This window comes from Oryctolagus cuniculus, chromosome X, assembly GCF_964237555.1.
Source record: "Oryctolagus cuniculus chromosome X, mOryCun1.1, whole genome shotgun sequence".
Lineage (NCBI taxonomy): Eukaryota > Metazoa > Chordata > Mammalia > Lagomorpha > Leporidae > Oryctolagus > Oryctolagus cuniculus.
Window position 1 is genome coordinate 10,372,908 of NC_091453.1, and position 21,402 is coordinate 10,394,309.

At 45.1% G+C, this 21,402-nt stretch overlaps 1 protein-coding gene across 12 annotated transcripts in view; it reads left to right on the forward strand.

The window, feature by feature from the left end:
- The first annotated feature begins 1,534 nt into the window (after positions 1-1,534).
- Positions 1,535-21,402, forward strand: part of ZFX (zinc finger protein X-linked) — a 48,206-nt gene continuing 28,338 nt past the window's right edge. For 2 of the 12 annotated variants that reach the window (XM_008272461.4, XM_070067213.1), the window contains exons 1-3: positions 1,535-1,700; positions 17,244-17,332; positions 20,573-21,142. In XM_008272461.4, coding sequence (XP_008270683.1) covers positions 17,272-17,332; positions 20,573-21,142 — 631 coding nt within the window. In that variant the 5' untranslated portion in view covers positions 1,535-1,700; positions 17,244-17,271. The other 10 variants (XM_070067210.1, XM_070067206.1, XM_070067208.1 and 7 more) reach the window with 10 other exon arrangements.

Consider the following 21,402-nt stretch of genomic DNA (forward strand, 5'->3'; position numbering starts at 1 on the left):
GGTAGGTTACTTTATGTATAAGGAAAGTTGCTCTTTGAAACTATTAAACTAGTGATCTTTTAAGTTGAGGACACATCTTTTTCCTTTAGGATCCTTGGACACTCTTTAAGTGCTTTGCACTGGTGGATTTATAATGATTTGATGATAATAATGGAGAAACTAACAAGTATGCTGAAGCTGGGCTTTTGTGTCTTGAACATGCGGCTTATGGTTGCATGGATGACCCGAAACTTCAATTTTTGACACCCTGGAGGCCTTTGGGAAGCACTTAAAATACTGGCTCTCAACTTTTTGAAGTTACACAACCGTTTCTCATTTTTGGACACAATATCGCTTAGTTTTATCTACCTTTCTATGAAGTCTATATCACAATCTGAAAGAATTTTCTAAAAATGATGCAACATATTATCACTTGTCATTTTTTGAAGGGAGATTTCATCACTTGAAAAAAAATCAAAGGTAAAATCCTGGGAGAAAAGTTACCAGTAAATTCTCAGAGATTCTTACCCTACCTTTGTTTAACAGTATTTTATGACTGTAAGATATCTGAGGGAAAGGACAACTTACATTCTGGGAGTTTTTTGTTTTTTATTTATGACAAGAAATAAAACACATGACCTCTGTATTTGAGATTTTATACCACTGTGCTACTTGCTCTATGATTTTTGTGTTCTCTACTGTTTAAGAATGCCTTTTAACATTCAGTGCTGTGAAAAAGAACTGTAGCAAGTCAGATTCTGGGTTAAAATTCTGTTTATTTGAAGGGCAGAGTTAGAGAGACACATCTTCCATCTTAAATGACCCCAACAGCTGTGGTTGGGCCAGGCCAAAGCCAGGAGACTGAAGCTCCATCCAGGTCTTCCACGTGTGTACAGGGGCCCAAGCATTTGGGCCATCTACTGCTTTCCCAGGTACACTAGTAGGGAGCTGGATCTGAAGTGGAGCAGCCGTGACTAGAATCTGCTCATATGGGATGCTGGCATTATACCAGTGTCACCCTAGTAACTTTTAAAGATTGGGTCTCAAGTTCAGCATGGAAAGATACCATAAAAATTTAAGGAAAATGCCAAGTACACGTCTTTGAAGTTGATAAGTGCTCTAATCAAATACATTTCTTTCTCTCCCAAGTCTCAACTTTAAAAGGCTTGTTTAACGAGTTAAAAAAAAATTCATAACCATTTCTAGATATTTATTAAAGAATGTGGAGAACTCATCATTAATGAAGCCATTATGCAAGATTTAACATTTCGTGGGTTCCCAGACTTTGAAACACTGGTATATAGAAAATATACATCGAAGATTCGTGTCCATTGCGATGTGCCAAGCCGGTTTCAAAACACAACATTTTCCTCATGCCCCCCACCCGCCCCAACTAATAAAATTAGTTTGGCTCTAACCGAATGTTTGTTTGGTTTTTTAAAAATCAACATCCTTGATAGTTGCTGTAGTATAACCCTTCTCTCGCCCCCCCCCCCCGCCTTTGGCCCGCACCTCCATTTAGACCGGTAAGCCCATTTTCATTTTATTTCAAAGATTTTTTTTTTTTTTTTAAACGCGAGGGCAGGGGATGGCGGTTGTTACTAAATTTATCTTCTTCCCCAGCCACCGGGATGAAGAAAACACATTTACTGAGGGCGGGGGTCTGAGGGCCTGCAAACAACTCGAGCTGGCGCCTCGGCCAGGACCCGCACGGAAAGGCGGTAGGTCTCTGGAGAGGCCCCCGGGGGGCGGCCGCGGCCCACGAGAAATGGTGGGGGGCGGCCTGGCCGCCTGCCTCTCCGCGGGGTCGACGGACCGCGGCCCCGCGCGGGCTTTACGGCCGAGGCGGCGGCTGCGGCGCGTGTGGCGGCGGCGGGAGGGAGCGCGGAGGAGGTGGAAAGAAGGGGGGCGCTGTCACGGAGACTCCGGCCGCCGGAGACCCCGCCGCAGCGAGGCCAGTGGGCTCCCCGGTCGCGGGGCGTGAGCGTTGCCGACCCGGGGCGCCAGGGGGACCCTCCGGGCGGAGGAGGGGGCCCATCTACCCTTCCGCATTTTCCTGGGTCTCTCTCCCGGGCGGTGACGTGACGTGCTGACGGCGGGCCCGTGCCGGGGAGCTGGGCCGCTTTTTGTCAGCTCCGAGCTCGGCCCCTCCTCCCTCCCTCCGCCCGCCCCACCAGCCGGAGCCCGGCCCAGTGCTCCAGAGAAAGGCCGGCCTGCAGCACCCGCCACCGTCGCCAACCGCCCGCACTCCCGTCCGGTGAGTCCCGGGTGCCGCGGCGGCCGTGGGGCCTAGTGCGCGCGCGGCGGCCTGGTCTCGGCCTGGTCGGCGGCCCGCAAGGCGCCCTCCCGCGCTAGGCCGGGCGGCGTGGCGCGCGGCGCCAAGCAGGCCCCGAGGAGGCCGCAGTTAGGCCCGGGGAGGAGCCCGGCTGCCCCGAGCGGCGGCGGAGGCGCGTTCCGTAAGCGGGCGGGGGTTGGGGGAGGGTCGCGCGGCGGTCCGTGAGGCGGTTGAGGGGCCCCCGGTCGGCGTCGCGGCCGTCCCGGGGCACTGAGAGGGGGTGAGGCCTGGCGAGGAGGCGAAGGCTGCAGGCGTGAGGTGAAGGCCGCAGGCCGGCCGGGCCGATTTTCGCTATGTAAATATCGGAGGGGGGGGGAGGGACGGGGGACAAGATGGCGGCGGCTCGGCGCTTGCTGCAGGGGACGACTGAGGGGGTTGCCGGGAGGGGGAGCCGCCATCTTGAAGGCGGCGTCTGGAGAGAAAATTCCGCTACAGCCCGTGAGGGGGGGTGGGAGAGCGGGCTGCAGCGGCGGCGGCGCCGGTGACGGGCACCGGAGGCCCTGCGCAGCGGCGTGTGCGCGCGGAGGGGCGTGCTCGCTCCCCACGGCGGCCATTGCCTCGGCCGCCATGATGAGCTCTCGGGCTCTAAGCGCTCGGCGGCAGCGCCACCTTCCTGCCTTGCCTCCCGCAGCCCCGTGACTGGCTGCTGCTTCCGTTGCGTTTTAGCTGAGCTGCCGCAGGCGGCCACCGCCGGCGCCCGGGCGCCAGAGCCCTCTCGCCCCTCAGCGCCCCGGGGCCCGCGCTTTTTTCTTGCGCTTGCCGCGCCCCGAGGGCCATCGGGGGCCGGTGGCAGCCCAGACACTTAGGCTCCCCGAGGCGGAAGGGACCCTGGGAATTTTTAATTTTGGTTTAAATCAGTTAAGTGGCTTTCAGGATGCCCTCTGTGCGGTTGTTTGCCTGCCATCCTTGCCTTCTCGAGTGTCGGAATAAATAAAAGTGGGTGGGAAAGTTCCCACCACTCTCCTGTCCAATAGGGGGAAAGTATGTTGCACAGAACGAAAGCGGAAGAGTAAGGTTCGGAGGGAGTCATTTGTAGTCACTTGGGTGGAAACAACTTTCTTGAAAAGCTGCGTTGACGCTGTTAGCGTAGCTGGCTCTGAGGAATAAGAAGAGGACAGTTTTAATTTTCTTACTGAGGAAAAAACGTGGTGAGGTATTTATTGTTCATTTACTTGTCATGGCGTTTCATTTTTTTTTTTTTTTTTTTTTGAAGTTTCCCGGTGGCGTTTGATGGCAGTGTAGAACTTTGCTGGTGACTCGGAGCCCGGTGTGAGCCGGGCATTGTACTGGGTGCTGGTCAGAAATGACAGGGGTTCTGGAGACGCGGACCCTGGCCGCCAGGGGCTCCGTGGTTCAGGGTTAGATGACTCAAGGTGAGGTGCGGCAAGTGTCGCGGGGAAGGGACTGACGTGTCCCGCGGAAGGCTGCGTTCGGAGGCTCAGGGTCTGAACTTGGTGGCATTTTCGGAAGGTTGCCGGGTAGGACTTTGTTAGGTGGAGTTGAAAGTGGGGAAAGGGCGTTTCAAGGGTGAAGCTTCTTCCGAAAGTGTTCAGCGTGGCTCCAGTGGGAGCTATAGGTAGGGAGTGGTAGGGATTGCACCTAGAAAAGGTGGATTGCAGAGGAGCTGGCGTGCAGGTGGAAGGGCTTATATCAGTGGGGGACATAGCGGGGGAGCCCTCGACTAGCAGAGTGGGGACACATCTGTCCTGTGCCTTACAGCCACTTGGCAGTTCCACTGGACTAAGGCAAGTTTCCAAAGTTGAGAAATAGTGTAGCGCGTTCATCAGTGTGTTCACCACCAGATTGATTGCAAGAGCGTTGAGAAGTTAAGTATATTTGGCCATTTTTTCAATGATGCATCTCTGCTAGATAGCTACTCCTTTTTCTATCCTAATTTTTCATGCCAAATACCCTTTTGATCAGTTTCTTTATTTTCTGTAGTAAATAAATAGGAAGTGGCTTCTGCTATTTCCTTTACTATGGCTGAAAATGACAGGACTGGTGCTGTGGGTTACTTCATGAAAATGAGAAATTTATAAGTACTCCCATGGTGAATTTTTTTTTAAGAAGTCAGTTTTGTAAAGTAGGTTGGAAGAGCCATTATTAAAAAGGCAGTGGCTTTCAGGTGCCCTTATGCATCTCTTTTCTTCCCCCTGGTGAAAGTAACCACGGTTTTGTTTGAGAGGGTAACCAAGGCTGTTTGCTATGGCAAGCCTTCCTGCTCGTGTTTTGATTAGCATTTGACTGACTTAGCACATGTGGGGAATGTTTCCTAGAATTTTACGGTATAAATCTATAGGTAGCATGGGTATTCACTTTTCCGTGTTTCCATTTTTCTGGACTGCAACAGGTTAGATCAGCCATGCTTAGTGAGAGGACCAGAGCAAACAAGAGATTTCTTTTTTGACAGGCAGAGTGGACAGTGAGAGAGAGAGACAGAGAGAAAGGTCTTCCTTTTGCCGTTGGTTCACCCTCCAATGGCCCCCGCGGCCAGCGCGCTTTGGCCGGCACATCGCGCTGATCCGATGGCAGGAGCCAGGTGCTTCTCCTGGTCTCCCATGCGGGTGCAGGACCCAAGCACCTGGGCCATCCTCCACTGCACTCCCTGGCCACAGCAGAGAGCTGGCCTGGAAGAGGGGCAACCGGGACAGAATCCGGCGCCCCGACCGGGACTAGAACCCGGTGTGCCGGCGCCGCTAGGCGGAGGATTAGCCTAGTGAGCCGCGGCGCGGCCAGGGCCGGATTCTTTTTTTTTTTTTTCCTTTTCCTTTTTTTTTTTTTTTTTTTTTTTTTTTACAGGCAGAGTTAGACAGTGAGAGAGAGACACACAGAGAAAGGTCTTCATTTTTCCGATGGTTCATCCCCCAAGTGGCCGCTATGGCTGGTGCCTTGCTGCCGGCTGCGCCGATCTGAAGCCAAGAGCCAGGTGCTTCCTCCTGGTCTCCCAAGCGGGTGCAGGACCCAAGGACCTGGGCCATCCTCCACTGCCTTCCCGGTCCACAGCAGAGAGCTGAACTGGAAGAACAACAACTGGGACAGAACTGGCGCCCCAACCGGGACTAGAACCCGGGGTGCCGGCGCCGCAGGCGGAGGATTAGCCTAGTGAGCCTCGGCACAGGCCTGAGATTCTTGTTTTTATCACAAATGGCTTAGAAAACATTGGGAACAGTGCCTTGTCTGAAGCCAGCTGGAAGCAAGTTGGCAAAGCAGGCTGTGGTTGTTGAGGTGTTCAGGGTAAACATAAACTTAGAAGAACCAGTTGCCTTTGTATCTTGACAGCTGAGAAAGATACAGAAGAGCTATAAAGAAGCTCTTTTAAAAAAAAGTTTAAAGAAGAAAGCTGCTCTTTTTGAAACTAAACATGACAGGGAGGGAGGGAGAGCAAGCGATCCAGCTAGCTCTTTTCCATCCTGGGTTCGCTGCCCAAATGCCCACAACAGCCAGGGCTGGGCCAGGCCAAAGTCAGGAGCCAGTACCTCCATTATGGTCTCCCATGTAGCTGGCAGGGCCCAAGTATTTGAGTCCTCATCCACTGCCTTGTCAGGTGCGTTAGCAGGGAGCTGGCTCTGAAGCAGAGAAGCTGGGACTGCAACCAGACACACCTGTGTAGGAAGTGGGCCTTCTAAGGAGTGACCTAACTCTTGTGGCAACACTTGGCCCATCCCCTAAATTAAGGATTTTAAAATGGGGAGATTATCCAGTAGGCCTAATTAGCAGGAAGCTGTAATCAGAAGCAGAGCCAAGGCTTGAACCCTGGGCACTGAGATATGGGGTTGTGTGCATCCCAAGTGATGGCACACTGTGACATGACACCTGCCCCAGAAGCTGTTCTTTGTAAAGCTATACAGTACATCAACAGTGGATGTTCAAGATTAAGATTAGGCCGGCGCCGCGGCTCAATAGGCTAATCCTCCACCTAGAGGCGTCGGCACACCGGGTTCTAGTCCCGGTCGGGGCGCCGGATTCTGTCCCGGTTGGCCCTCTTCCAGGCCAGCTCTCTGCTGTGGCCCGGGAGGGCAGTGGAGGATGGCCCAAGTGCTTGGGCCCTGCACCCCATGGGAGACCAGGATAAGTACCTGGCTCCTGCCATCGGATCATCGCGGTGCGCCGGCCGCAGCGCGCGAGCCGTGGCGGCCATTGGAGGGTGAACCAACGGCAAAGGAAGACCTTTCTCTCTGTCTCTCTCTCACTGTCCACTCTGCCTGTCAAAAAAAAAAAAAAATTAAATTTAGAGTCAAGTTGTACAATTAAGAACATAGAATAGTTTCCATGAGAAATGATTAGGCCAGCGCCGCGGCTCACTAGGCTAATCCTCCACCTAGCGGCGCCGGCACACCGGGTTCTAGTCCCGGTCGGGGCGCCAGATTCTGTCCCGGTTGCTCCTCTTCCAGGCCAGCTCTCTACTGTGGCCCGGGAGTGCAGTGGAGGATGGCCCAAGTCCTTGGGCCCTGCACCCCATGGGAGACCAGGATAAGCACCTGGCTCCTGCCATCAGATCAGCGTGGTGCGCCGGCCGCAGCGCGCCGGCCGTGGCGGCCATTGGAGGGTGAACCAACGGCAAAAGGAAGACCTTTCTCTCTCTCTCACTATCCACTCTGCCTGTCAAAAAAAAAAAAAAGAAAAAAAAGAAAAGAAAAAGAAAAAAAATTATTAAATATAAAATGCTTTTTGTCTAAAAGGGCAGACTTTGATAATCTGGAAAACTGTTGGAACACCTTATTATCCAACCATCTTGCATAAATGAAGTATTTAGCTTTTAATTCATTTTTTTTGATAGATGCAAAAAATACATGCACAAATGCTTAAAAAGTTTTTTTCCACATTGCTTTTTGTAAATGCTTACTCTCCAACCCCATGAAGATTTCTATTGTCACTGATAATCTTGGATTATTTGTGTTTGTACACACTGGCACTTCCATGCTTTCTTTTTTACTCTTTAAACTCCTCAACCAGTCCTCGAAATCCCTCTCTTCAGCAGATTATCTGATCTTTCAGTTAACTGAGAAGGCTAGATGGCTGGCTGATAGAAACAGCCGCGTTTCCCTTACTTGTGTTTCATGAGCTTTTCCTCTATATTTACCTAGGATTTCTTCCTCTTCCTTTTGCTGCAGGAAGAATTGCCCGTCTTCAGTTGCCCTCTGCAGTAGGCTTTACCCTGTCCTGCCTGCTTTGGACAGAACTCTGTCGGTGGTGCTGTCTCACGCCTCATTAACCTCTACCAGTCAGCTGGTGTCTTTCCCTTTCCTTGAACTTTCCCTAGGTTTGCTCATCTTATAAAACCTTGCCTGTCTCATTTTCCTTTCACCAGTACTTTTATTTCTTTTCACCTGTCTTACTTTTAAACCCAGTATTTCAAATTGGGAAACTTCATGGCATGTTATCAGTGTGTCATGAAAGTGTAGTGTGTGTTAAAAAGTCTTTGTGCCTTTTCTCTTTTCTATGGTGGGATTTCCCTCAAGGTCAGTCCTCTTTTTTTCCTTTGGAATCTTCTCCCTTTGACTTGGTGTCCTCTAGCATGTCCAACCTCTCTTCTAGTTTCTCATCCAGCACTTCAGTTGCCTGTTGACCATCTCCACTTACGTGTCTTAACTGTCTCAACAAGGCTAAAACCACACTTATCTGGCACATAACATGGTGGATGCCTAATACTATTTACTGAAAATGTTTTTTTAGCCTCAAACCCAAAACTTAAACTTCTGCTTTCTGTTATTGGCGCCATCATTTTTTTAGGCTCATTCCCCCTTCCCTCTGGCAAAGAGCAGTATGGACATCTTTAGCATTGATCTATTGACATTTGAATTATATGTTTATATTTTTGTCTTGTTGCATGAACTGTGAATATGGAGCCAGTTACTCATCCTAGTCCCTGAGCAGTACCTGGCGCATAGTTGTTATCTGGAAAACAGTTAGCATGAATTATTGGGTGCGGAGAATTTTATGTCATTGAAGAGTCTTTTGACCAAAGAGTATACAGATTTAGTCACACCACTTGTCTTGTTATGGCCCCAGGACCTGAGTAGCCTCCTGTCCCACATACACACTCAGGCTTTATCTGATTGGAATATGGCCAGACTGCTGGATTATTTTTCCAAACATTTTATATAACTTAATTATCTTATAATTTATTTTGTTCAAAGGGAACTATACTTAAAACTGTGTGGCCTTGAAGTGTGCAGACATCAGACCTTTAAAAGGTTTTTTTAATCAAGAAGTAGTTCAAAATTATGGAAAAGCACACATCATCCAGATTTAACAAATCTCATATTTTGCTACATATTTGCTTCATTTTCTCTCTGCTTTATTTAAAAAATAAGATCTCACAGATCCAGTGCAGGGGTGGGGAACCTTTTTCTGCCAAGGGCCATTTGGGTATTTATAACATCATTTGTGGGCCATACAAAATTTTATCAACTGAAAAATTAGCCTGCTGTAGATTTCTTGAATTTTAAGTCCCTCCTGTGATTGCCTTGGCAGGGCCAGACCACATGATTTAGTGATCTTTACATGGTCTGCAGGTCGGACATTCCCAACCCATGAGTTCAACGTTGCCCCCATCATCCTATTCCTATCTTTTCTTCTTGGAAGTAACCACTGTCTTAATATTTCTACCATACCAAGACAGGATGAAGTATTGCTTTGGGTGTTTTATATACATATATGTATATATATGTATGTATTTATGTATATATATGTGTGTGTGTATTTAATTTTAAGCCTTCTTGAAACATAATATTCCTTTGTGTGTTTTAACTTTACGTAAGGAAAATCATACTGTCTACATCATTTTGCATATTGTATTTGCTTAATGTGTGTTTTAGATTTATCCATGTCACATGTGGATATAGTTCGGCAATTATGGAAGTGTGTTCTAGGGAATTACAAGATTCTTCCTGAGGGTTCGTGAAGTCAAAACTATTTTCATAATATTATTTGCCATTTTTACCCACCTTCTGTGCATTGTAGCAGTTCTGTACAGAGGCTGTATCATGTGATGTCATAATAGATCAAATGCAGAAACAGGAGAATATATCTGTCTTTTGTTAAGCCAGACATTAAAAATGATCGCAAAAATGTAAAACAGTGCTACTCTTTTTTTTTTTTCCTTTATAGATTGTATTTATTTGAGAGGTAGAGTTACAGACACAGATAGAGAGAAAGGTCTTCTATCCACTGGTTCATTCCCCAAATGGCTGCAATGGCTGCAACCAATCTGAAGCCAGGAGCTAGGGGCTTCTTCCTGGTTTCCGACGTGGATGCAGGGGCCCAAGCACTTGTACCATTTCAGTAGCTTTCTCAGGTGATAGAGAGCTGGATTGGAAGAGGAGCAGCCAGAACACAAACTGGCACCCATATGGGGTGTTGGCGCCACAGGTGGAGGCTTAGCCCACTACACCACAGTGCTGTTCCCCAACAGTGCTACTCTTTCCACTAATTTTTTTGTTTTGAAAAATATTTAAAAATGTTATTCATAGAAAATGTTATTCATACTTAACACGAAGTGGGCTTATTTTTGAGTTAATAAATGTTTTAAATGTCTCAGTTTTAGTTTTTAGCATAAATATCTATACATATGAACCACATAAAAAACTCATTGTGGACCTTAATTTTTTTTTTTTAAAGATTTATTTATTTCTTTGAAAGAGTTACAGAGAGAGGGAAGGAGACAGAGAAAAAGTTTTTCCATTCACTGGTTCACTCCCCAATTGGCCACAACGGCTTGAGTTGCACCGATCTGAAGTCAGGAGCCAGGAGTTTCCTCCAGGTTTCCCATGTGGGTGCAGGGGCCCATGCACTTGGGCCATTTTCCATTGCTTTGCCAGGCCATAGCAGAGAGCTGGATCAGAAGTGGAGCAGCCAGGACTCGAACCGGTGCCCACATGGGATGCCAGCACTGCAGGTGGCAGCCTTACCCTCTACACCACAGAGCTGGCTCCTATTTATTTATTGAGAGGAAGAGTTACAGACAGTGAGAGGGAGAGACAGAGAGAGAAGGGTTTTCCATCCGCTGATTCACTCCCCAAATGGCCATAATGGCCAGAGGTGTGCGGATCCAAAGCCAGGAGGCCAGGAGCTTCTGGGTCTCCTACGTGGGTGCAGGGGCCTGAGGGCTTGGGCCATCTTCTACTGCTTTTCTAGGCCGTAGCAAAGAGCTGGATCACAAGAGGAGCAGCTGGGACTTGAACTAGTGCCCATATGTGATGCTGGCGCCGCAGGCCGAGGATTTGCCTGCTGTGCCACAGCTCCGGCCCCAGTCATTTGAGTTTTTTGTAACTTGCTTGTGTGTGTAACCTTGATCCATTTTACCTACTGGTTTATGAGTATATTCTGGATACCAATGGTTTGTGATTCATATATACTGAAAGTAATCTCCTACTCTGTGGCTTAATTTTTTAGCTTCATGGAATTTTTTTCTATAGGATTTCTTTATTTCATTTCTATAATCCAAGGATTTGAGTTGTTTTACTCATTCCATTATGATACGCAGTAGAATGTTATGTGATGAACATAGATTTATCAATTATTGAAGGGGGATTAGTGGTAATGTATTATTAAGGAGGCTGTACTGCTTTACATATCTGAAAGCTAGTTTAAAAGTATATGCAGGGGGCCGGCGCCGCGGCTCACTAGGCTAATCCTCCGCCTAGCGGCGCCGGCACACCGGGTTCTAGTCCTGGTCGGGGCGCCGGATTCTGTCCTCTTCTAGGCCAGCCCTCTGCTGTGGCCCGGGAGTGCAGTGGAGGATGGCCCAGGTGCTTGGGCCCTGCACCCCATGGGAGACCAGGAAAAGCACCTGGCTCCTGGCTCCTGCCATCGGATCAGCGCGGTGCGCCGGCCGCAGCGCGCCGGCCGCGGCGGTCATTGGAGGGTGAACCAACGGCAAAGGAAGACCTTTCTGTCTGTTTTTCTCTCTCTCACTGTCCACTCTGCCTGTCAAAAAAAAAAAAAAAAAAAAAAAGTATATGCAGGGGCTGGTGCTGTGGCACAATGTTATGGATAAAGCCCTTCCTGCAGTCCTGGCATTCCGTATGGGTGCTGGTTTGATCCTCCGATCCATCTCCCTACTAATGCTCCTGGGAAAACACTGGAGGATGGCCCAAGTCTTTGGGCCCTTGCACCCATGTAGGAGACCCAGAAGAAACTCCTGGCGTCGGATCAGCTCAGCTCTGGTCGTTGGGGCCGTTTGGGGAATGAACCAGCAATGGAAGTCTATCTGTCTGCTCTTTGTAACTTTCAAATAAATAAAAAATAAATCTTTTAAAAAAATTATATGGATTTCCTAGTATCAGGTTGGTCTGTTAACGATAAAAGCATTTTGAACAGTGTACTGATCATAGCTCATCAGTATAACTAGATTCAGATTGTACTTTGACAACTCCTAATCTGAGCAAGAAAAATAAAGCCTATATGAGGTTTCTTGGAGTGGTTCTTGTGCAGCAGGTTAGGTTAAGCTCCCGTATCAGAGTGCTGGTGTGAGTCCCAGTTAACTCTGTTCTTCTGATCCAGTTTCCTGTTCATGTGTCTGGGAAGGCAGCAGATGATGGCCCCAGTACTTAGGTCCCTGCTCACCCATATGGGGACCCAGATGGAGTTCCTGGATGTTGGCTTCCACCTGGTTCAGATTTTACTGTCCTGGCCATTGGGTAGTGAACCAGCAGATGGAAGTTTCTCATTTTCTTTCTTCTCTGTTGCTGTGCCTTTCAAGTAATTAGTAAATCTTAAAAAAATTAAATATATAAAAGTTAAAACAATATAGAGGCTAGATTTAAGAGTTTTTATATCCTGTAATACAAATTCTAATAAGAATGAATAGTGAAGATGACTGGTACTGTGGTACAGTAGGTTAAGCCACTGTGTACAGTCCTGGGCGCCGATTCGAGTCCTGGCTGCTGCACTTCTGATCCAGCTTTCTGCACCCACGTGGGAGACCTGGAAGAAGCTCCTGGCTCCTGGCTTCAGATGGGCTCAGCTCTGGCTGTTATGGCAATTTGGGGTGAACCAGTGGATGGAAGATTCTCTGACTCTCCCTCTCTCTCTCTACCTCTGCCTTTCAAATAAGCAGTCAATATTTTTTTTTCTTTAAATGAATAATGAAAATATAAGGAAATGCCAAAACAGGAAATTTTCTTCATTTCAGAAGGACTTAGATCTTTTGATTAAAAGGGCCCATTGGGTCTGCATGTGGGGTATGGAGAACTTGTTAAGAGTAGAGTAGTGACGGTGAGAATACCGAGGAAGTAAATTTAAGAGTGACTGATTTTGAGACATTTAATTTAAGAACTGAGAGAAGTGAAAAGATTAGAAAATGAGATACCTGGAGGAAAGATGGCTAACACTGAGCAACATGGAAAAAATAAATTGGGAAAGAAGCGTAGCTTAAGAGGGAAGATACTCATTAAGCTTTAAGTTTAAATTTTAACCATTCCCAATTTCCTCTAAGAAAAATTCTGTTAGAGACAAATTTGCTTTTCTTTGCCTTTCATATAGCTTCAGCAATAGCATCTACAACGTGCATAATAAAATTTGGTTCTCTGAGCATGCTTAAGGAGAGTTGAGTTGAGTCATAGGATGAAAAGGAATTGAATTTTTGGGAGTCCAAAAGTAGTGAAGTGATTTTTGAATGCATATTAGGTGCAAAAAGCAAGGTGAATATGTAAAAATCTTGTTAATTTGCCCAAGAAGGAGGTCTTTGCATCAGGAGATACAAAACAAATTATATTCGTGGTCACTAATTGAAGATATAGTGCAATATTGCAACTTGGTGCAATATTTTTATTGCTTTTTTCCTTGATAGTACAAGGAAGTTTCTGTGCATTTCCTGGGTTTCTCCCAACCTGATATTTCTCTATTCGTTTTTTCCTTGGTGATTTCTTTCAGAATCATTTCTTTGAGGATCAGAAATCTTGCAACCAGAAAGAGACCATTTCACTGAATTTGAGGTGATAGTGGAGTCCCAGAAATATTTTGAGAGCATTTGTTAATCAGACAAAAAATTAGTACTTGTTTTTCCATATTCTTAGATTCTAGAGGCAGAGGCAGAGAGATGGATCTTTCATCCGCTGTCTCCCCAAATGGCCGCAGTGGCCGGAGGTAGGCTGATCCAAACCGAGGAGCCAGGAGCTTCCTCTAGGTGTCCCACACAAGTTCAGGGGTCCAAGCATTTGGGCTATTTTCTGCTGCTGGATCAGAAGTGGAGTAGCTGGATCTTGAACTGGCGCCCATATGGAATGCCATTACTGCAGGTGGCGGCTTTACCTGCTACGCCACAGCATTGGCCCCTATTCTTAGATTCTTGGTTCTCTGAACCATTTATTTATTTGACTTTAAGTTGAATTGGTTTCTGGGCTTGGTTCCTGCTGCAAAGACATGGAGCTTTCAGTTACATTATTAGCAAACCTTCTATCTGCACTTCATCACAGCTCTGAGAACTCTGCTGAGTGTGTTCCATTTTAAGAATATCGTTTTATTCTGATAGTCATAGGGAATTAGCATTTCTAACCCCAGAGGGGGTTACAAACTTGACTAGTTACCTATGCTTGAATTTTTATAATGACAAAACAAAAGGGAAAGTAACCAGTGAAAACAATAATTTGTTGATCAGCTACTGCTGACCTAATCAAGATAAGGTGAGTAGGTGCCCTCCATGTGGGTGAGAATGTCTGTTAGGTAATTTATATGATGTAGAAGAAGTCTATTTTGGTGACTTTGGTTAATATTGTAGTCTCCTGAATCGTTGGGGGACTGCTGAAGTGTTGTGAGCAGAGGAGTGCCATGATCAAAGCAGTGCTTTAGTAGGATTAATCTGCTCCAAGATTTCAGGAATGTCTCAGTGCTTGGCACTAGCTCTTACTTGCTTGGGTTCCTAGTCATTTGTATCGGGTGTGGCATGAAGAAGCAAGACGAGTCAGGAGAGACTGTTTTCATCCCCCGGGAATCAAGAAACATGAAGCTGAGAGGGAGTGGTGCTTGGGAATAAAGAGAAAGGGACAGATTGCTGTGAAGTTGTGAGGGAATTGACAAGATCTGGCCACCTGACTGAATCTAAGCAAGGAATAAGGAAAAGACCATTTTGGTCATGTCAGGAGAAAGCTGGGTCTCATACACATTTGGATATTCGGCAGTCTGGTGGAATTGTCAGGGCGTACTGTGAGTACATGGCTTTGGGAATCATCTTTGTGCAACCGGTAGTTGAAATCGTGATTTTAAAGAGAAAACAGGAGAGGAGGAGGCTGAATGTACAACCTGGTCAAGACTCCAGTGAGGGGTGAGAAAAGGCAGCACTTAGGATGGTGGGAAGAGAACTAAGATGGGCTTTAGTAAACTGAGGAAGGAGAAAGTTTTAAAAACTGAGGGACATAACTGTATGGCAAACTCTTCCTAGAACGCTGAAGGACGATGAATGCTGAGAAGTAGTTCTGCAGGTTGAGAATTTCTAGAACTGATGGAATTGAGTTTAGGGAAGTTTGAGGGATGGGGGACTTAACACCTTAATGAATGCCCTTTATTTCCTTCCTAATTGGCTTAATTTTTTGTTGTTTAGAAGATGAGCTTACATTGATCATTTTATATATAATTCTATTTTTAAAGGAGGAAAAGAATTACACAACTAGAATTGATTTTGGTGGAGGAGGCAGGGCAATGACAACATGTGTATGCTTTCTGTGTTTCATGTTTACAAATCTTTTAATCTAAGGATCATTTGCTTTAGTTTGAAGCAGCTTGAATAAGTAACATGAAACATTGAAATAAGCTTGAATAAGTAACATGAAACTATTGAAAATGAATAGACTGTCTCAACTGACACGTTGAAAATCCATTTCTTTATTATATAAATGTTAGCTGAATTTCTCATGAATATATATTTTTTAAAGATTTAGATATTTATTTGAAAGTCAGTTACAGAGGGACAGAGAGATCATCCTTCCACTGACTGACTCCCCAGATGGTCGCAACGGCCTGTGTTGGGCCAGGCCAAAGCCAGGAGCCAGGAACTTCTTCCAGGTCTCCCACGAGGGTAGCAGGGGGCCAAGGACTTGGGCCATCCTCTGCTGCTTTTCTTGGGCTATCAGCAGGGAGCTGGATTGGAAGTGGAGCAGCCGGGATATGAACTAGCACCCGTGTGCCACAATGCTGGCCCCTTCTTTTCTTTTTTCTTCCTCCTTCATCTTTTTTTTAAAGGTTTATTTATTTATTTGAAAGAGTTACACAGAGAGGGGTCTTCCATCTGCTGGTTCAATCCCCGATTGGCTGCAGCAGTCGGTTCTGTTCCAGTCCGGAGCCAGGAGCTTCTTCCGGTCTCCCATGCGGGTACAGGGGCCCAAAGACTTGGTCCATCTTCCACTGCTTTCCCAGGCCATCAGCAAGGAGCTGGATTGGAAGTGGAGTAGCTGGGTTTCAAACTGGCACCCATATGCGATGCCGGCGCTTCAGGCCAGGGCGTTAACCCACTGTGCTACAACGCCGGCCTCCTTTTTTGCCCCCCCCCCCCTTTTTTTTTAATGATTATTTATTTATTTATTTAAAAGGCAGGTTGGCAGAGAGGAGGAGAGGGAGCGAAAGAGGCAGAGATCTTCCATCTGCTGGTTTACTTCCCAAGTGGCGGCAACAGCAGGGGCTGGGCCAGGCTGAAGCCAGGAACCAGGAGCCTCCTCTGGGTCTCCTTGGGTGCAGGGGCCCAAGGACTTGGATCATCCTTTGTTGCTTTCCCAGGTACATTAGCAGGGAGCTGGATTGGAAATGGAGCATCCAGGACTCAAACCAGCTCTCATATGGGATGCTGGCACTGCAGGTGGAAGCTTAACACTGTATGCCACAGTGCAGGCCTAAAACCTCTAACTTTTGTGAGACCATGCAATTTGTGGACTGAGAAGACAAGACTGCTGGGGTCGGGGACCAGTGTTGTAGCTCAGTGGATTAAGCTGTTGCTTATGACATCGCCATCCTGTATGGGAATGCCTATTTGAGTCCTGGCTGCTCAGCTTTTGATCCACCTCCCTGCTTATGTGCCTGGAAAAGCAGCAGATGATGGTCCAAGTACTTGGGCCCCTACCACTTGCACGGGAGACCAGGACAGAGCTCCAGGCTCTTGCCCAGACCTGATGGTTGCAGCCTTTTGGGAGATGAACCAGTGGATGGAAGATCGCTTTCTTTTCAAACCCCCTGACACCAGTCCATCATTCTGCCTTTCAGATAAATAGCCGGCGCCGCGGCTCACTAGGCTAATCCTCCGCCTAGCGGCGCCGGCACACCGGGTTCTAGTCCCGGTCGGGGCGCCGGATTCCGTCCCGGTTGCCCCTCTTCCAGGCCAGCCCTCTGCTGTGGCCAGGGAGTGCAGTGGAGGATGGCCCAGGTGCTTGGGCCCTGCACCCCATGGGAGACCAGGAAAAGCACCTGGCTCCTGGCTCCTGCCATCGGATCAGCGCGGTGCGCCGGCCGCAGCGCGCCGGCCGCGGCGGCCATTGGAGGGTGAACTAACGGCAAAGGAAGACCTTTCTCTCTGTCTCTCTCTCTCACTGTCCACTCTGCCTGTCCAAAAAAAAAAAAATAAACAAATAAATAAATAAATAAATAAATCTTGAGGGGAAAAAAAAAAGAAAGCTGGGGTCATGGAAATGTTCTCAATTTTGATCAGAAAAGTAATTACAAAGATTTATGTTTGTGTAAAAATTCCGTAAGATGTGCACACTTAATGTAAAGAATACCTTAGTTTAAAAAGATGTCTAGAGAAAGTTGACTTGCTTGATTGGTCTGCTTTGCTTTGTACTATAGATGCCCAGTTATCATTGTAAGTTAATTAGGTTCCCTTTTATTTTAGATACATGTGTTTTTGATAGATGGTTATCTGTTAAGTGATTTGTTTATGAGAAATGAAAATACAATGTTTTTGATACATACAAAATTAATGCTCAGCTTCCCTTTCCCCCTAATTTAGGAACTGTGACTGATGAGAATTAAAGGCCATGGATGAAGATGGACTTGAATTACAACCACAAGAGCCAAACTCATTTTTTGACGCAACAGGTATAATTACTTGAATTGTTCCTTTTCCTGTCAACTGCATTTGGAGTTGGTTATCATGTTGGACAAATTGCTAGACTCACATTGATAGTCACACATAGGTATCTTGTTATCTTGCCAGTCTACGAATGTTAGAGTGAGCACATTATTATTCGCCACTTCAAAAGTTTGTCTCCTTTACAACCGTCATATTCTTGTTAGTGTATGTTGAGCATCCCTAATACAAAGTCTAAAATGCTCCAAGATCCAAAACTTTCCAGGTGCTAACATAACACCCCAAATGGACAGTTTCATGCCTTGACACCTCATGTGATAGGTGATAGTTACAACTGGTGTACAAAAACATTGTATAATGTTACCTTCAGAATATATATGCAGCATAAATGAGTTTCGTACTTAGACTTGGATTCCATTCCCTAGATATGATGTGCATGCAAATACTCAAAAATCTCAAAGTTCAAAATCTAAAACATTTCTGGTCTCAGACGTTTACCTGTAACAGCCGCAGCATTCTCAAAAATCTTTGTGTTCTCTTCTATTATTTTCATTTTGCCCAGTTGTCTCACTAAGTCCTGTTGGCTCTTCCTTTGAAAATGTTCCTTGTGTACATCTACTCCTCATTCTACTTCCTACCACACAGTTGGGCTCTACCATGTTCTTAGTCTTCAATAACTTTGTATTATTTTCTTTACCCTTCATCTCTTATATGGACCACCGATCACAGTACTCAACATAAAAGGGCACACAGATCATACCATTTCTCTGTTCTCCATTACCTAGCAAATAAATATAATCCCAATGTCTTCTACATTCTGACCTCATTCTACTTTTACAACCGTCTCTCTCTCACAAGTTTCCAAAAGGAACCTTCTGCTTCTGGAAGGTGGACTCTTGTCACTCCCCCAAGTGTTCAAGGAAAATAGTATTCATGAACTCCTAAAAAAAGAAAAAGTATTCGTGATTTCAGATTACCCATGGCTCTAATTATATAACATTGTAAACTGATTACACTTGGTTTTATAATATAAAATGTCTTTTTTACATCATACTATCTATTGTTATAAATAAAATGTTTGAGTTTTCAGCGGACTTTAAATGATCAGATTGCAGTATTTTCATTAGCAATTTACCAGGAAAGTAAATATTAGTGATTTTTAATTTTAAATTTTTCCTTAGTTTCTAAATCTTGTGTGTGTGTGTGTGTGTGTGAGAGAGAGAGAGAGAGAGAGAGAGAGAGAGAGAGAGAGAGAGAAGGGGAAGGGAGGGAGGGATTAGGATAGTCTTTTAATTCAAGTTTTGTAATTTAAATGATAACTGCAAAACTTATGATTCTTCATTAGAACATGAAATATAATACATATGCTTAAAAGAGAGACTAAACTCTTTGAAGAAAAATATACAGTATTTACTTAAGCATGTGACAAGCAAGCTTGGGTCATGGGCTAAGTGGTATATTGAAGGGCTATCGCATTTTAGTCCTGATTGTTAACACTTATGGTGTTTGTTTATCTTTGAGCAAGTCACTTAATCTGCCAGGGCCTCCGTTTTCATGTCATAATAATAATGAAACCTCTCATTACAGTTTTTCAGAACACTTCCCATACATTCCCATTTGATCATCACCACAGTCCTGTGAGGTATGCGTGGCAGATACTACTGTCCTCATTTTACTGATGAGGAAACTGAAACTCAGAGGTTAAATGACTTGCCCAAGATCACAAAACTAATAAGTGTGCAACTCTGCTCCTTGATTTAGATCTTGTAACCAGTGCTCTTGCCACTAAGTACTTTCAGGTTCGTGTCAGGAAAAACGAAGATTGTAGTGATCTATCACTTGGTAGCATTGAGAATACTGACAGCAGATGAGTATAAAGCATTTTGTAGATGTTCTGTAGAAACTGAAGTGAACATACTCTTTTGCATTATTTCTGGATGTTAATAAAATGGATATTAATGGATTTTAAAGACGCCTTAAAATTTTTACTATTCTTTGGCCATTGATCATTTTTGTTTGTTGACAAAGCCATGTGTTTTTCTGAGGGCCTGGCCAGTGACACAGTCATTGCATTAGGCACCTATTTGGACTAAGCCTGGTCTGAGTCACAACCAGAATCACTTATCTACTGAACAGCTTTTTGGGAAAAACTTTTATAAAACCTCCCTTGCTTTTTGCTGGACCAGGGGCCAACATACTGGATTTGTTTTATATTTTTGGTAAGGATGTATAATTTCTATTCCCACTTTTAGTGTTCATTCAGAATAATATTTACTCAGCACCATATGCTATGCAAGCTGTGTGATCTTGGATAAGTCATTTAATCTCACTTGGCTTCAATTGATTTAAATGTCTACCTTCATGCCTTAATTGCAGAGTGGACTAGAGTAGGATTCCCTCTATCCTAAGGAACTACCTTAGGGGTTGGGCTCTCGGGGGGGATGGGAGGAAGCTGGATGCAGGTGGAGCACCCCAGTGAAGTTGGGGCAGGCCCCACTCTGATTACCCACACTCTCTGGTGTCCCAGTGCAGGTGCACTTTCATTCATCTTTTCTATCCACAGAGCCTTCTCGGCCAGTTGACTTTCCTCCTAAACTGTGACCTTCTATCTCTGTTTTCATATATGCCTTGATCATTTTATGCCCTACATTCAGAGGATGATTTCTGACTTTCCACAGTCATCCATGGAGGATGTTGGTGGTATATTACACCAGAACTAAAGAGGAGGGATGTGAAGAGAGAAAGGAAGACATTGAAAGGATAGTTAAAACAAAACAGGAGAGATGGAAAGAAGGGAGAAAAATGAAATGGAACAAGAAGGAAAATAAATGAAAAACACATATACTGAAGGAAAATTATGTATTTGCCACCTAAAGATGCCTTACTTAACTTTTATAATGATCCCTTAAGTTCCCATGTGTATGGGTTTAATTTTAGTGTGTCTAGAATTTTACTTTCATGAATATATTTCTTCTATGACTGCCTCAGTTGCCATGTTCTGCTGGTGTATATATATATATATATATACTAATTGATTTGGGATGAGTTCTAAATTTCTTGTATTAAAAATGTCTAATGTGATTCAAAGAGATTCCCTCTTTATTTCTTTAATCTGTCTTAATGTTTTAGAAAACTGAGGAGCTAGTCTTGTTTTTTTTTTTTTTTTGGTAGAAATTAAGTAACATATGGATTAGTTGACATGTCATGCATGCCTACCTGAAAGTTGTCATTTTAATTTTTTTTTAAAGGAGCTGATGCTGCACACATGGATGGTGATCAAATTGTTGTGGAAGTTCAAGAAACTGTTTTTGTTTCAGATGTTGTGGATTCAGACATAACTGTGCATAACTTTGTTCCCGATGACCCAGACTCAGTTGTAATCCAAGATGTTATTGAGGACGTTGTTATAGAAGATGTCCAATGTCCAGATATCATGGAAGAAGCAGATGTATCTGAAACAGTCATCATTCCTGAGCAAGTGCTGGACTCAGATGTAACTGAAGAAGTATCTTTAGCACATTGCACAGTCCCAGATGATGTTTTAGCTTCTGACATTACTTCAGCCTCAATGTCTATGCCAGAACATGTCTTGACAAGTGAATCTATACACGTGTCTGACGTTGGACATGTTGAGCATGTGGTTCATGATAGTGTAGTAGAAGCAGAAATTGTCACTGATCCTCTGACCACTGATGTAGTTTCAGAAGAAGTTTTGGTAGCAGACTGTGCCTCTGAAGCAGTTATAGATGCCAACGGGATCCCTGTGGACCAGCAAGATGATGACAAAAACAACTGTGAGGACTACCTTATGATTTCCTGTAAGTCTTGGGGCACAGTGATTGTCAAAGGTATTTTTGAAGGCTGCTTTCCTAACTTAGAGCAGGAATGAAATTTTCTTGACTTAAATGTCTATAAAGTTAGTCTTATATAACTATCTGCATTGTTGTTTCATTTTGAAGTTTTAACTTAAAATTAAGGCATGTGAAATGGTGCAGAGTAAAGAGTTGTTTCTATATAAGAACACAATAGGAAGAGATTTCTTCAGTCTAAAAAGACAAAGGCTAGAAGGAATGGAACT